A 12,032-nucleotide genomic window follows, 5' to 3' on the forward strand; every position below is an offset into this window, starting at 1 on the left:
GGTGCCATGTCCCCTTCAGTGCTGTGTCCCCCCCGGGTGCCAGCTGTCCTCCCTCGGGGTGCCATGCATGCCCTCCAGTGCCATATATCCCCCCCAGTGCCATGTTTCCCCCCGTGCTGTGCCCCACCCGTGTGTCATGTGTGTTCCCAAGTCCCCCAAGGGCCATGTCCTCGCCATGAGCGTCGTGTCCCCCTCTCTGGGTGCCATCGCTCCCTCCCCATGGCCACGTGCCAGGGGGGCCGGGGGTCACACTGGGTTCGACGCCCCCCGGTGGGGTCCCCGGTGTGTCCCACGCCGCGTGGCGGTGGCAGTGACGGTGGAGGTGGCGGTGCCCATTGTGCACGGGGCGGGGGCGTCGCGGCCTCGTCACCACTTCCCCGGGCTGTAGGAAGCGGGAAGCGGCCGCTCCCGGCTCAGTGGGGCCGCGATGGGGAACCTGCCGGGGGTCCTGTCCGGAGCCCCCCGCGCCTGCCCCGGCCTCGGCCTCTGCTCGCGCCCGCGCGGCCCCGCGCCCGAGGGCCCCCCTGTCACCGCTGCCTCCGCCGCTGTCACCGAGCCCCCCAAGTAGGTGCCCAGGTGGGATGGACGGGGTGGGATACGGAGGAATGGGGTGGAAAGGACGGACAGGGCACCGGGGCACCGGCGCTCACCTGCCGCAGCTCCGAGCCTCGACGGGGACCCCCTCCTCCCTCACGGGGACGTTCGCACATGCCTGGAGCCCACCGGAGAAGTGTCCCCGGCGTGGAGGTGTCCCCGGCGTGGAGGCGTCCCTGCCGGGGTGGCTCGCATGGGTCACTGGGGCAGAACACGGAGCCCGCCGGCAGCAGAGCCCTGTGCGCATTGCCCGTGGCGTCGCGACAGTGTCTCCTGTCCCACGGCGTGGCCCCAGCAGCCCGTGGGACCCCCGGGGGTGCGCTGGGGCGAGCGGGATCTGGGGGCACATATGGGCACGTATGGGGAGGGGCGTATGGGGTCCGGTGGGGATGGAGGCTTAGGAACCCCCCAGCTCGGAGGAGACGGGGACGGGAGGGGGGTGTGTCCACCCCCCTCGGTGGCCCGGAGCCCGGTCTGACTCATGGCCATTGTTCACACTCACACGAGGGCCAGGAACGCCCCGCGCCCCCTCCATCCTCTGACCCCTCAACTTTTGACCCCTCCAACTCAGCCCTCCATATCTCGATCTCCCATTCCCTGACTTCCCAGCTCAGCTCCCCATCCCCTATTTCCCCTGCATCCCCTGATCCCCCCCCCGCCTCCAGCACCAGAAGTCCCCGGACCTCCCCCACTGCCCCCGCCACAGCCCACCCACTGCTCCCCTTCACCCAGTGCTCTCCTGTCGCCGTCCCCTCGGACAGGTCCCCGCACCCCGAGGCGGTCCCGGTGTCAGAGCCGCGGGAGCAAGTGCGGGGGAGGTGGATGGGTTTCTCCCCAAGTCCCCCGAGACCCCCGGCTGGGCCCCCCCCCCCGCCCGGACAGGGCTCAGGGGTGTCCCGTGTCACCCTCCAGCCCTGCGCCCTCCTCCCCGGCGGAGCCCCCCCGCTTCGCTCGCCTGAAGAACTGGGAGACGGGGAGCATCAGCTACGACACGCTCTGCGCGACTGCGGGGCAGGTCCGGGGGGCGCGGGGCGCGGCTGAGGGGAGCGGGGATGGGGCACGGGAATGGGGTGTGGGGCTGGCGGGGTGAGAAGAGAGGGCGCAGGGATAGCGGCAGAGGGCTGGGGGTGCAGGTTGGACTTGCATATTGGGGGGCTGCAGGATAGGAGGCAGATGGGGGGGCAAAGTCAGGGGGCGGGGCTGGGGGTGCAGGTTTGGGGGGTGCCGGGGTGACAGGCACGGGCGGGGCGGTGTGGAAGGGGATACAGGGACCGGGACGTCTGTCCCGGCGATCTGGGCAGCTCACCAGATCACCCCCCAGGAGCTGCCCTGCTCGGGGCAGCGCTGCCTGGGGTCCCTGGTGCTGCCGCGGCCGCTGCCCGCCCCCACCCCCGAGGGGACGCGACCGCCCGAGGAGCTGCTGGAGCTGGCCCGGGACTTCATCACCCAGTACTACGTGTCCCTGCGGCGGTGAGCGGGGACGGGACCCCCACAACAGACATGGGCACCCCCACAGCGGGCATGGGCGCCCCGCGGCCCCGGGGCACCCACAGCCCAGCCCCGGCCCTGTCCATGGCCCCATTTCCACCCCAGAGCACCCCACTGCCTCGCCCTCCCCTGCACCAAGGCACCCCACAGCCCCAGGGCACCCCACAGGCCCGCCCCTGCCCAAAACACCTTTATATCCCTATCCCTTTCCTGAGACACCCCAAAAACCCACCCCTGCCCCAAAGTATCCCCAGCCCCATCCCTGCCCAGAGCACTCCACATCCCCATCTGCACGCCAGGGTACCCCCATAGCTCCAGAGATGTCCTAGGGTGCCCCATATCCCCACCCCTGTCCCAAAGCACACCCATATCCCCATCCCTGCCCCAGAGCACCCCGCACCCCTGTACCTGCTGGGCCCCCGCCCCCGAGGCTGCCAGTGTCTGGGGGTGCTGGGGGGTGGTCCCAGTGTCCGTGGATGCTGAGGGTCCCCCTGCAGGGAGAACTCCCCGGCACACACGCAGCGGCTGCGGGAGGTGGCCGCCGACATCGCGGCTTCGGGCTCGTACCGGCTCCGGGAGCCCGAGCTGGCGTTCGGAGCCAAGCAGGCCTGGCGGAACGCGGCGCGCTGCGTCGGCCGCATCCAGTGGAACAAGCTCCAGGTGCGGCCCCACCCGCGGGACCCTCACCCACCACAGCCCACGGGGACACCAACACGGGAAGACCTCAAACTCCTGGGGACACCAAACCACAGGGACCCCAACTCCCCGCACAGGAATGCCACCCCATCTCACGGGCACCCACCAGGACCAACCCCCCCACGGTTACCCCCACGCCACGGGGACCCTCACACCATGTCCTGTGTGCTGCGGTGACCCCCACCCTACAGAGACCCTGCCTTGCACCTGTTCCATGGGGACCCCCAGCCCAGGGGAACCCCTCGGGAACCCCTGTCCTACGGGGACCCTGGTTCCGCAGGGAACTCCCACCCCAACAAAGACCCCATGCCACCGCCGCCCCATGGGACCCCTGTCCCAAGGGACCCCCTGGCCTGCAAATTCCCCAGGGGGACTCCCACCCCACCTGGTCCGCAGGGGTCCCCCACACCCCACCCTGTCCCTCCCGCAGGTCTTTGATGCCCGGGACTGTGCGGGGCTGGGGGAGATGTTCAGCCTCCTGTGCTCCCACATCCAGTTCGCCACCAACCGCGGCAACATCCGGTGAGAATCCCCCCGGCCCCCCCCGACCCCCGCGGCTGCCGGGGGTCCGGACGGCCCTCCCCGCGCCCCCCTTCCCCCCAGGTCCGCCATCACCATCTTCCCCCCGCGGGCGCCGGGACGCGGCGATTTCCGCATCTGGAACTCGCAGCTGATCCGCTACGCGGGGTATCGGCAGCCTGACGGCTCCGTGCGAGGCGACCCTGCCAATGTGGACATCACCGAGGTGGGGGAGCCCCTGCGCCCCCAGGCCCCCTCACCACCTCCCCATCCCTCCTCTATCCCCTCTCCATCCCCTGCTCAATCTTCCCTCCATGCCGCCCTCCGTCCCCACTTTATCTCTCCTCCATCCCCCTCCTCATACTACTCCGTCCACCTCTCCATCTCCCCTCCATTCCCCCGATCTCTGCACCCCCAAACACTTCCTGGTGGCCCTCCCTGACGCTTTCCCCTCCCAGCTCTGCATCCAACATGGCTGGACCCCCGGGGGGGGGCCGCTTTGATGTGCTGCCGCTGCTGCTGCAGAGCCCCGACGAGTCCCCTGAGCTCTTCCCGCTCCCCCCGGAGCTGGTCCTCGAGGTGCCGCTGCAGCACCCCACGTGAGTGGGGCTGTGACCCCCCAGAATCCCTCTGGCTGCGGGACTCTCCCAGTGCCCTGGGCTGAAGTCCCACAGGGTCACCTCGGGGGAGGGGATGGAGGCTGGGGAACCCCGCTGGGAACATGGGGCAGACATGGGTCTGATCCCATCCTTGATGGATACTGGGGTGCTGGGCTCGTCCCTGGCTGGGATACTGGGATGCTGTCCCCTTACCCCGCTGGGATACCGGGTTGTTGACTCCCTCCCGGGCTGGATTCTGGACTATTGGGATGCTGATCCTCTCCCTGACTGAGCTATTGGTGTGCTGACCCCCTCTCCGGGTGGGATACTGGGACACAGGTGGGATTGGGGTTGGGTGCCCACACCGGGGGCCGCGGGGCCGCTGTGGGTCTGTGAGGGTGCGCCCACAGCCCTTCCGTGCCCCCCAGGCTGGAGTGGTTCTCGGAGCTGGGGCTGCGCTGGCATGCGCTGCCAGCCGTGGCCAACCTGCTGCTGGAGATTGGGGGTCTCGAGTTCCCCGCGGCGCCGTTCAATGGTTGGTACATGGGCACCGAGATCGGCTCCCGGAACCTCTGCGACCGCCACCGCTACAACGTGCTGCCTGTGAGCCCCCGGCCCCCCGGGACCCCACAGGGACAGCCCTCGCACCCCACTGCAGTCCCCCCAGGATCCCTCCTGGGAGCCCCCTGCTACTCCCCAAGATTTCCACACTGGACCTCCCCGGAACCCCCCAGGGACCCCCACTGGGACCACTCTGGGACCCCCTTCAGGCTCATCCAGGGACCCTCACCAGAACCCCCCTGGGACTCCCACCGGGACCATGCTTGGGTCACCCCCACGACCTCCCCCAGGAGCCCTCTGGTACCCCGAACAGGACACCACTAGGACCCCATCCGGGACCCCTCGGGGACCGCCTGGCTGACCCCCTGGCCAACCCTGCCTTGCTGACCCCCCACAGGAGGTGGCCCAGCGCATGGGGCTGGACACAGGGACAAGCTCATCCCTCTGGAAGGACCGGGCAGCCGTGGAGGTGAACGTGGCCGTGCTGCACAGCTTCCAGGTGGGACCCCTTCTGGGCCCCCCAGTGCTGGGAGCCCCACACTGCTGGGCCATAGGAACCCCACATCCCTGCACCCCCCATCCCCATAAATGGTCCAAGTACCCATTGCCCCCCTGTCCCCGCAGGTGGCCCAGGTGACCATCGTGGACCACCACGCAGCCACCGAGTCCTTCATGAAGCACCTGGCGGCGGAGGGGCGGGCGCGGGGCGGGTGCCCTGCGGACTGGGCCTGGATCGTGCCCCCCCTCTCGGGCAGTCTCACACCTGTCTTCCACCAGGAGATGGTCAACTACCACCTGAGCCCCACCTTCCGCTACCAGGTGGGACCCCTGCCCCACACATCCAACCCCGTGGCTCCCCAGCCCCTCTGCCCCCCTCCCAGGGCTGGAGGTGCCAGAAGCAGCGGCTGGTGCTGCAGCCCCAGGTCACTGAGACCCTCGGTCAGCTGGCACTGATCCCCCTGGATCCCCGAGGACTTTCTGGGACTCCCCCAGGCACTGCAGATCCCTACGGAACCCCCAACCCTCTGCGTCACCCTCCACCGGCATCTACCCCACAGCTGCCCCCGGGACACCCCACAGCACCCCCTGAGCACCCTCTGGGACACCCCCAGCACCCAGCTGAGGGTCTCCCTCAGCCCCTCTGGGAGTCCTCCAGCCCCCCTCGAGCCCCCATGACCCCCAGTTCACTTTCTGGTACCAGGCGGGTCCAGCCCCACAGACCCCCAACACCTCTTCCCCACAGCCACCCCCCCTCCTGCTCCCCAATCCCACAGACCCCCAACCCCTCTGCCTCACAACTCCCTCCCCACGGCCCCTCTGCCCCACAACCGGCCCCTTCGCGCCCCACAGCCGGACGCCTGGAAGGTTTACGTGTCCAAAGGCACCACTGTCACCCGGAGAAAGACCTTCAAGGAAGTGGCCAAGTAGGTGAACCCCATGATCCTGGGGATCCCCTGGGAGTTCTGGGATCCCCTGGGAATCCCATGCTGATCCCATGGTGGCCCTGGGGATCCCACAGCGCTGTCAAGATCTCGGCCAAGCTCATGGGACACGTGATGGCGCGACGGGTCAAGGCCACCATCCTCTATGCCACGGAGACTGGGAAATCACGGACTTACGCTTGGAATCTGTGCCAGCTCTTCCGACGGGCATTTGATCCCAAGGTTTGGAGGAAAAAGGGGGAGAACTGGGACAGCTCCCCTCACCCACCTCCCCCCACGGGGCCAAAGGCCAAATGCCCTGTGGCAGGGGTTTGGGCGAGGGGAGGCGCCGGGTGCAGCTCTGTGGAGGGATCCTAATCCTGGGATTCCATGAAGGTGCTGTGCATGGATGAGTATGATGTGGTGGCCCTGGAGCATGAGACCCTGGTCTTGGTGGTCACCAGCACATTTGGGAATGGGGACCCTCCAGAATGTGCTGAGGTAGGGATGGGATGAGAGGAGGATGCAATGGGGATGGGGATGGGGATGGGGATGGGGATGGGGATGGGGATGGGATGAGATGAGATGGGATGAGATGGGATGAGATGGGATGAGATGGGATAAGATGGGATAAGATGGGATGGGATAGGGAGGGGGATAAAGATGAAGTTGGGGTTGGAGATGGGATGGGGGTGAGATGGACATGGGAGGAGATGGGATGAGCATGGGGTGGGGATGGGATGTGGGGGTGACATTCTGCCCCCCACAGAGCTTCTCCAAGGCACTGATGGAGATGACATCGCCCTACACTGGCACCTCCCAGGTGGAGCCGCCCATGTGAGCACCCCGGGGGTCCTGGGGGGTCTCCACTGGGGCCGGGGCAGGATCCCCCCTCACCGTCCTCACCCTCCTAACCCCCCAGGAGCTACAAGCTGCGGTTCAACAGCGTCTCCCAGTCCGACCAGCTCGTGTCCTCCTGGAAGAAGAAGCGGCGGCAGCTGAGCAACACAGACAGTGCGGGAACCTTGGGAGCCCTGCGGTACCGAGGCCACGGGGATGGGCATGGGATGGGCATGGCCACAGGGACAGAGCATGGCCATGGGGATGGGGATGGGCATAGAATGGGCACGGGATGGGTACTGGGATGGGGTTCTCAGCCTGGGCATGTTGGGAGTCCTGTGGTACCGAGGCCACACAGATGGGCATGGTCATGGCCGTGGGAACAGGGATGGGGTGGGGTCCTTGGCCCGGGCACGCTGCCCTGCTGGGGCTTGGGGCTCACACCGGCACTGGCAGCTCCAGCCCCGGCTGCCCTGCAGATGTGGGAGGGGCAGGAGCTGCCCCCGAGGTCCCCAACCCTGACCCCCTCATGTAATGGCCTGACCCCTCTGGCTTTGGGGACCCCCCACACTGCGTCCCCCCCCGGTTGGTGGTGTTCAGGTCGGGGTCCTGGGCATACCTCCACATTCCTGGGGACCCTCACCCCCCCTTCTCCCCCCAGGTTTGCGGTGTTCGGGTTGGGGTCCCGGGCGTACCCCCACTTCTGTGCCTTTGCGCGGGCCGTGGACACGCGGCTGGAGGAGCTGGGGGGGGAGCGGGTGCTGCCCCTGGGCGAGGGCGACGAGCTGTGCGCCCAGGAGGAGTCGTTCCGCACCTGGGCACGCCAGGTGTTCCAGGTACGGGGCTGGGGGGGCTCAGGATCCATTCTGCACCTGGGCACGCCTGGTCTGCCAGGTCCGAGGGTTGGGGGGCACCCACAGGCCACCCTGCTCGGCACCCACTGCACCCCCCCCGTACCCCCAGGCTGCCTGCGAGACCTTCTGCGTGGGGGACAGCGCGGGGGGCGCCGAGGAGCTGTTCGCCCCGCCCCAGGGCTGGAAGCGCCAGAGGCACCGGCTGGTGCCACAGCCCCAGGCCACCGAGACTCTGGCCGGTACTGACTCCTCCGGGACCCCTCCCCCCGACCCCTGCGGGACCTCCCTGTGTCACCTCGCACCTGTCACCGGCATCTGCCCCGTGTCCCCCGGGACACCCCATAGCACCCCCCGAGCATCCTGGGGGATCCCCTCGCACCCCACAGCTCTGGGAGGCCACCTCCCAGACACCCCCCCAGGGACTCGTCCAGCCCCCTCATGACCTCCCCAAGACCCTTTGGTTCCCCCCAGCCCTCCTGTCACCCCATGAGTCCCCAGCCCCCGTGCTCCTCCGTGTCCCCCCAAATCCCTGCTCCTTCCCAGCCCCTCCGTGTCCCCTCGTGACCATCCAGTCCCTCCAGTCCCCCTATGACCCCTCAGCCCCCCATGTCCCCCAGCCCTACATGTATCCCTGTGTCCCCATGTGTCCCCAGCCTCCCGTGTCCTCCTACAACCACCCGTGACCACCAGCCTCCCGTGCTCCCCTAATCCTCCGTACCCTCCCCTGCATTCCGTGTCCCCACTTCCCCCATGATCCCCCCGCGCCCCCCAGGACTGTCCCAGCTGCACAAGCGCCAGGTGTTCCCCTGCTCGGTGCTGTCTGTGGAGAACCTGCAGAGTGAGGAGTCCAGGTGAGATTCCCCCGCGCAGGGACCCCCACCTCCCACCCCACCCACCCCCGGGATCTCCCGTTCCCCTCCACTCCCGGGACTCCGGGGTCCCCCCATCCCGCGGACACCCCCCACTGCCGGGACCCGCGGGACCGCTTTCCCCCCCATCCCGTGTCTGCCCCACCTCGTCCCGCGCTGACCCCTCCTGCACCCCGCTGACCCCTCGCCCCTCCCGTCATTCCAGGCCCTCCTCACCGCTGCCCCTCCCGCACCGTGGCACCCTCCACCCCCGCTGTCCCCCTTGCACCCCCAAAGCCCAGACCCCCCGTTCCCCCAGTCCCCCCCGCTGACCCCCCGTGCCCCCCAGCCGGCAGACGCTGCTGGTGCGGGTGGGCTGCGCAGAGCAGGGGGGGCTGCGGCACCTGCCCGGGGACCACCTGGGCGTGTTCCCCGCCAACCGCGAGGAGCTGGTGCGGGGGGTCCTGGAGCGCGTGGAGGACCCGCCGCCCCCCGAGCAGCCCCTGGGGATGGAGAGCCGCGACGGGGACCCCGCCGGTACGGAGCGGGCACGGGGAGGACTGGGGGAGAACCTGCCGGTACGGAGGGCACGGGAGGGATTGTGGGAGGACCCTTCGGTACCGGAAGGGGACAGGAGGGGGTCCCGCCCCTACGGACCGGGAAAAGATGGGGAGGGGCTGAGACTTGGGAAGAGAAAGAGGAAGGGGCTGGGGAAGGGAATGGGAAGGCGCTCGGACTTGGCTGGGTGGGAAGAAGAAGGAAAAGAGGAAGGGCCTTGGGAAGGGCACAGGACAGAAGTGAGCGCCCCGATCCCCCCATCCCCAGGCGGGTCCACCCCCGGGCCGTGCTGGGTGCCGCAGGACCGGCTGCCCCCCTGCACCCTGGCCCAGGCTCTCACCTTCTACCTGGACGTGGCGGCCCCCCCGACCCCCCAGTTCCTGCAGCTCCTGGGCTCGCTGGCCCGGGACCCCGCGGAGCGGGAGCGGCTCCAGCGCCTGGCGCAGGTGAGGGGGAGTGGGGTGGGGGGTCACCACCCGGAGAGGGGCGGGGGGTACTGGGGTACTGGGGTGCTGGGATGTTGACCTCCCCCCGTACTGGGATGCCGGTTACCTCTCAGTCTGGATACCGTGATGCTGATCCCCTCCCTCAGCGGATACTGGGATGCTCCCCCACCCCGGGTGGGTGCTGGTCCCCTTGGTCGGGTGCCAGGCACGGGGAGGCCCGGGGGCCGGGTGTGGGATCCCCGCTGTCCCAGCCTTGTGCCCGCAGGACGCTCGGCTGTACGAGGAGTGGAAGTGGTTCCGGTGCCCGACGCTGCCGGAGGTTCTGGCCGAGTTCCCGTCCGTGGCTCTGCCGGCCGCGCTGCTGCTCTCCCAGCTCCCACTGCTCCAGCCCCGCTACTACTCCATCAGCTCCGCGCCCGGCGCCCACCCGGACGAGATCCACCTCACCGTGGCCGTCGTCACCTACCACAGCGAGAGTGAGCGGGGGCAGGGGCGGGGCCGGGCGCGGTCGGGCACCTCCAGGGCACCTTCAGGGTTTCCAGCATTTCTCCAGTGTCCCCAGAGCATCTTCAGGTCCCCCCATTCTCCAGCCCTGCCCGGGCACAGAGGAGTCGCCAGTCCCTGCGGGAGGCTCTGTGAGGGGCTGCCTTTGGGGGTGCCACCTGCCGCACCCCCACCAGCCCCCTCTGGTCCCCACAGACGGGCAGGGTCCCCTCCACTACGGCGTCTGCTCCACGTGGCTGGCGCGGCTGCAGCCCGGGGACACAGTGCCAGCCTTCATCCGGGGGTAAGGGATCACCTGTCCTCCCGCATGTGTCCCCCCCGCCATCCCTCTCTGTCCTCCTCAGATGCTCCCCTACACGTCCCCTGCCTACCCCTATTCCCCCCAACCTACCCCCCGCCTGCCCTCCCCCCATTTCCCGACAGCTCAAGGGCCCCCAGTGACCCCCGACTGCTGCAGGGCCCCCTCGTTCCGGCTGCCGCCCGCCCCTGACACCCCCTGCATCCTCGTGGGCCCCGGCACCGGCGTCGCGCCCTTCCGCAGCTTCTGGCAGCACCGGCTGCACCTGCTGCGCGCCGGAGGTGGGGACAGGGGACGGGGCTGGGGACATGGGGACACGGGGGGCTGGGGATGGGGGGCAGGGGCGATGGGGGGCCAGGGACAGGGGGATGGGGAAACAGTGACATGGGGAAGGGGGCATGGGGACAGGTGGTTGGGAGGATCTGGGGACGGGGACTGGGAGCTGGGGATGGGAGGGATGCGGGGGTGTGGGGTATATGGGGACATGGGCACAGGGACACAAGAACATGGTGGCACTGGGAGGCAGGACAAGAGATGGGGACAGTGAGCAAGGGGTTGGGGACGTGGGGACATGGGGAAGGGATGGAGACTGGAGACGTAGGGACATGGGGATGGGGAGATGTGGGGACAGGGGGGGCTGCAGGACAGGGGTGAGCGGGGCTGTAGGGACGTGGAGTGTGGGGACACGAGGACATTGTCCCCCTGCAGGTGGCCCCCTGGGCCCCATGGTGCTGGTGTTCGGATGCCGCTCATCTGCCCTGGACCACATTTACCGAGAGGAGATGGAGGAGGCACAGGAGCAGGGGGCCCTCAGCCAGGTGCTCACGGCCTTCTCCCGTGAGCCCGGGACCCCCAAGGTGTGACGGGGACAGGGGTGGGATGGGGATGGGGACTGAGACCGGGATGGGATGGAGACAGACTGGGATGGGCTTGGAACTGGGGAGGGAGGTATGATGGGGACAAGGACAAGGCGAGGATGGAAATGAAGGGGACAGGGATTAGTGGGGGACACTAAGCCAGCGATGGAGGTGAGGGGCTGGGGACACGGACAGGGACAGGGACAGCACACAAAGGATCAGGGCAAGGATGGGAACCTGGGGACAGGTTGGGTGGGTGCAGGATGCCATCGTCCCTGTGTGTCCCCAGACGTATGTGCAGGACGTGCTGCGGGCGCAGCTGGCGGCCGAGGTGCACCAGGTGCTCTGCCAGCACGGGGGCCACATGTACGTGTGCGGGGATGTCACCATGGCCACCGAGGTGCTGCAGACCGTGCAGCACATCCTGGCCCAGGAAGGCAACATGACACTGGGGCAGGCGGGGGACGTCATCAGCGAGCTGAGGGTAAGGGCTCGGACACGGGGACACCACAGGGGACACACCTGTGGACACCACGGGGGACACCGGCCCCGGCCCTGACACCTGTCCCGCAGGACAAGAACCGCTACCACGAGGACATCTTCGGGCTGACGTTCCGCACGCAGGAGGTGGCCCTGCGCATCCGCAGCCAGTCCTTCTCCCTGCAGGAGCGGCGCCCGCCGGGCCCGGCGCCCTGAGTGCGGGGACACGGGGGTCCCTGTGGCTGCGCCCTCGTCCCGCCACCCCCCAGTAAAGGTTTAGTTTTGATACCCCCGGCCCCACACTTCGGCTCCCGCAGTGGCACTGGAGGCTTGGGAGCTGGCACAGGGCAGGATGGGCTTTGTGACACTGCTGGGGGCACCTGGCCACCCTCCAGACATGAGGGGTGGGAAATGGGGGGCAAAAGGACACAGCCACGGTCCTGTGGCTCTGAGGGGTGGGAAACGGTGG

The 12,032-nt window shown here is 68.8% G+C and overlaps 1 protein-coding gene across 1 annotated transcript; it reads left to right on the plus strand.

Moving 5' to 3' along the window:
- The first annotated feature begins 389 nt into the window (after positions 1 to 389).
- On the plus strand, positions 390 to 11,865 carry LOC121672729 (nitric oxide synthase, endothelial-like). Its single transcript, XM_042045514.1, is given in 27 exon segments — positions 390 to 564; positions 1,507 to 1,609; positions 1,916 to 2,064; positions 2,580 to 2,742; positions 3,209 to 3,300; positions 3,382 to 3,523; positions 3,756 to 3,779; positions 3,781 to 3,896; positions 4,325 to 4,499; positions 4,855 to 4,956; positions 5,082 to 5,276; positions 5,808 to 5,881; positions 5,977 to 6,121; positions 6,275 to 6,379; positions 6,648 to 6,715; positions 6,801 to 6,917; positions 7,380 to 7,554; positions 7,682 to 7,811; positions 8,345 to 8,423; positions 8,770 to 8,957; positions 9,246 to 9,424; positions 9,690 to 9,900; positions 10,124 to 10,211; positions 10,386 to 10,507; positions 10,935 to 11,083; positions 11,373 to 11,567; positions 11,657 to 11,865. Coding segments are annotated over 27 exon segments (3,546 nt in total). The 5' UTR covers positions 390 to 427; the 3' UTR covers positions 11,780 to 11,865.
- The last annotated feature ends 167 nt before the right edge of the window (positions 11,866 to 12,032 follow it).

Source organism: Corvus kubaryi, unplaced genomic scaffold (assembly GCF_017639235.1).
Source record: "Corvus kubaryi isolate FWS band 111438036 unplaced genomic scaffold, C.kubaryi_AGA036_p1.0 64887, whole genome shotgun sequence".
NCBI lineage: Eukaryota > Metazoa > Chordata > Aves > Passeriformes > Corvidae > Corvus > Corvus kubaryi.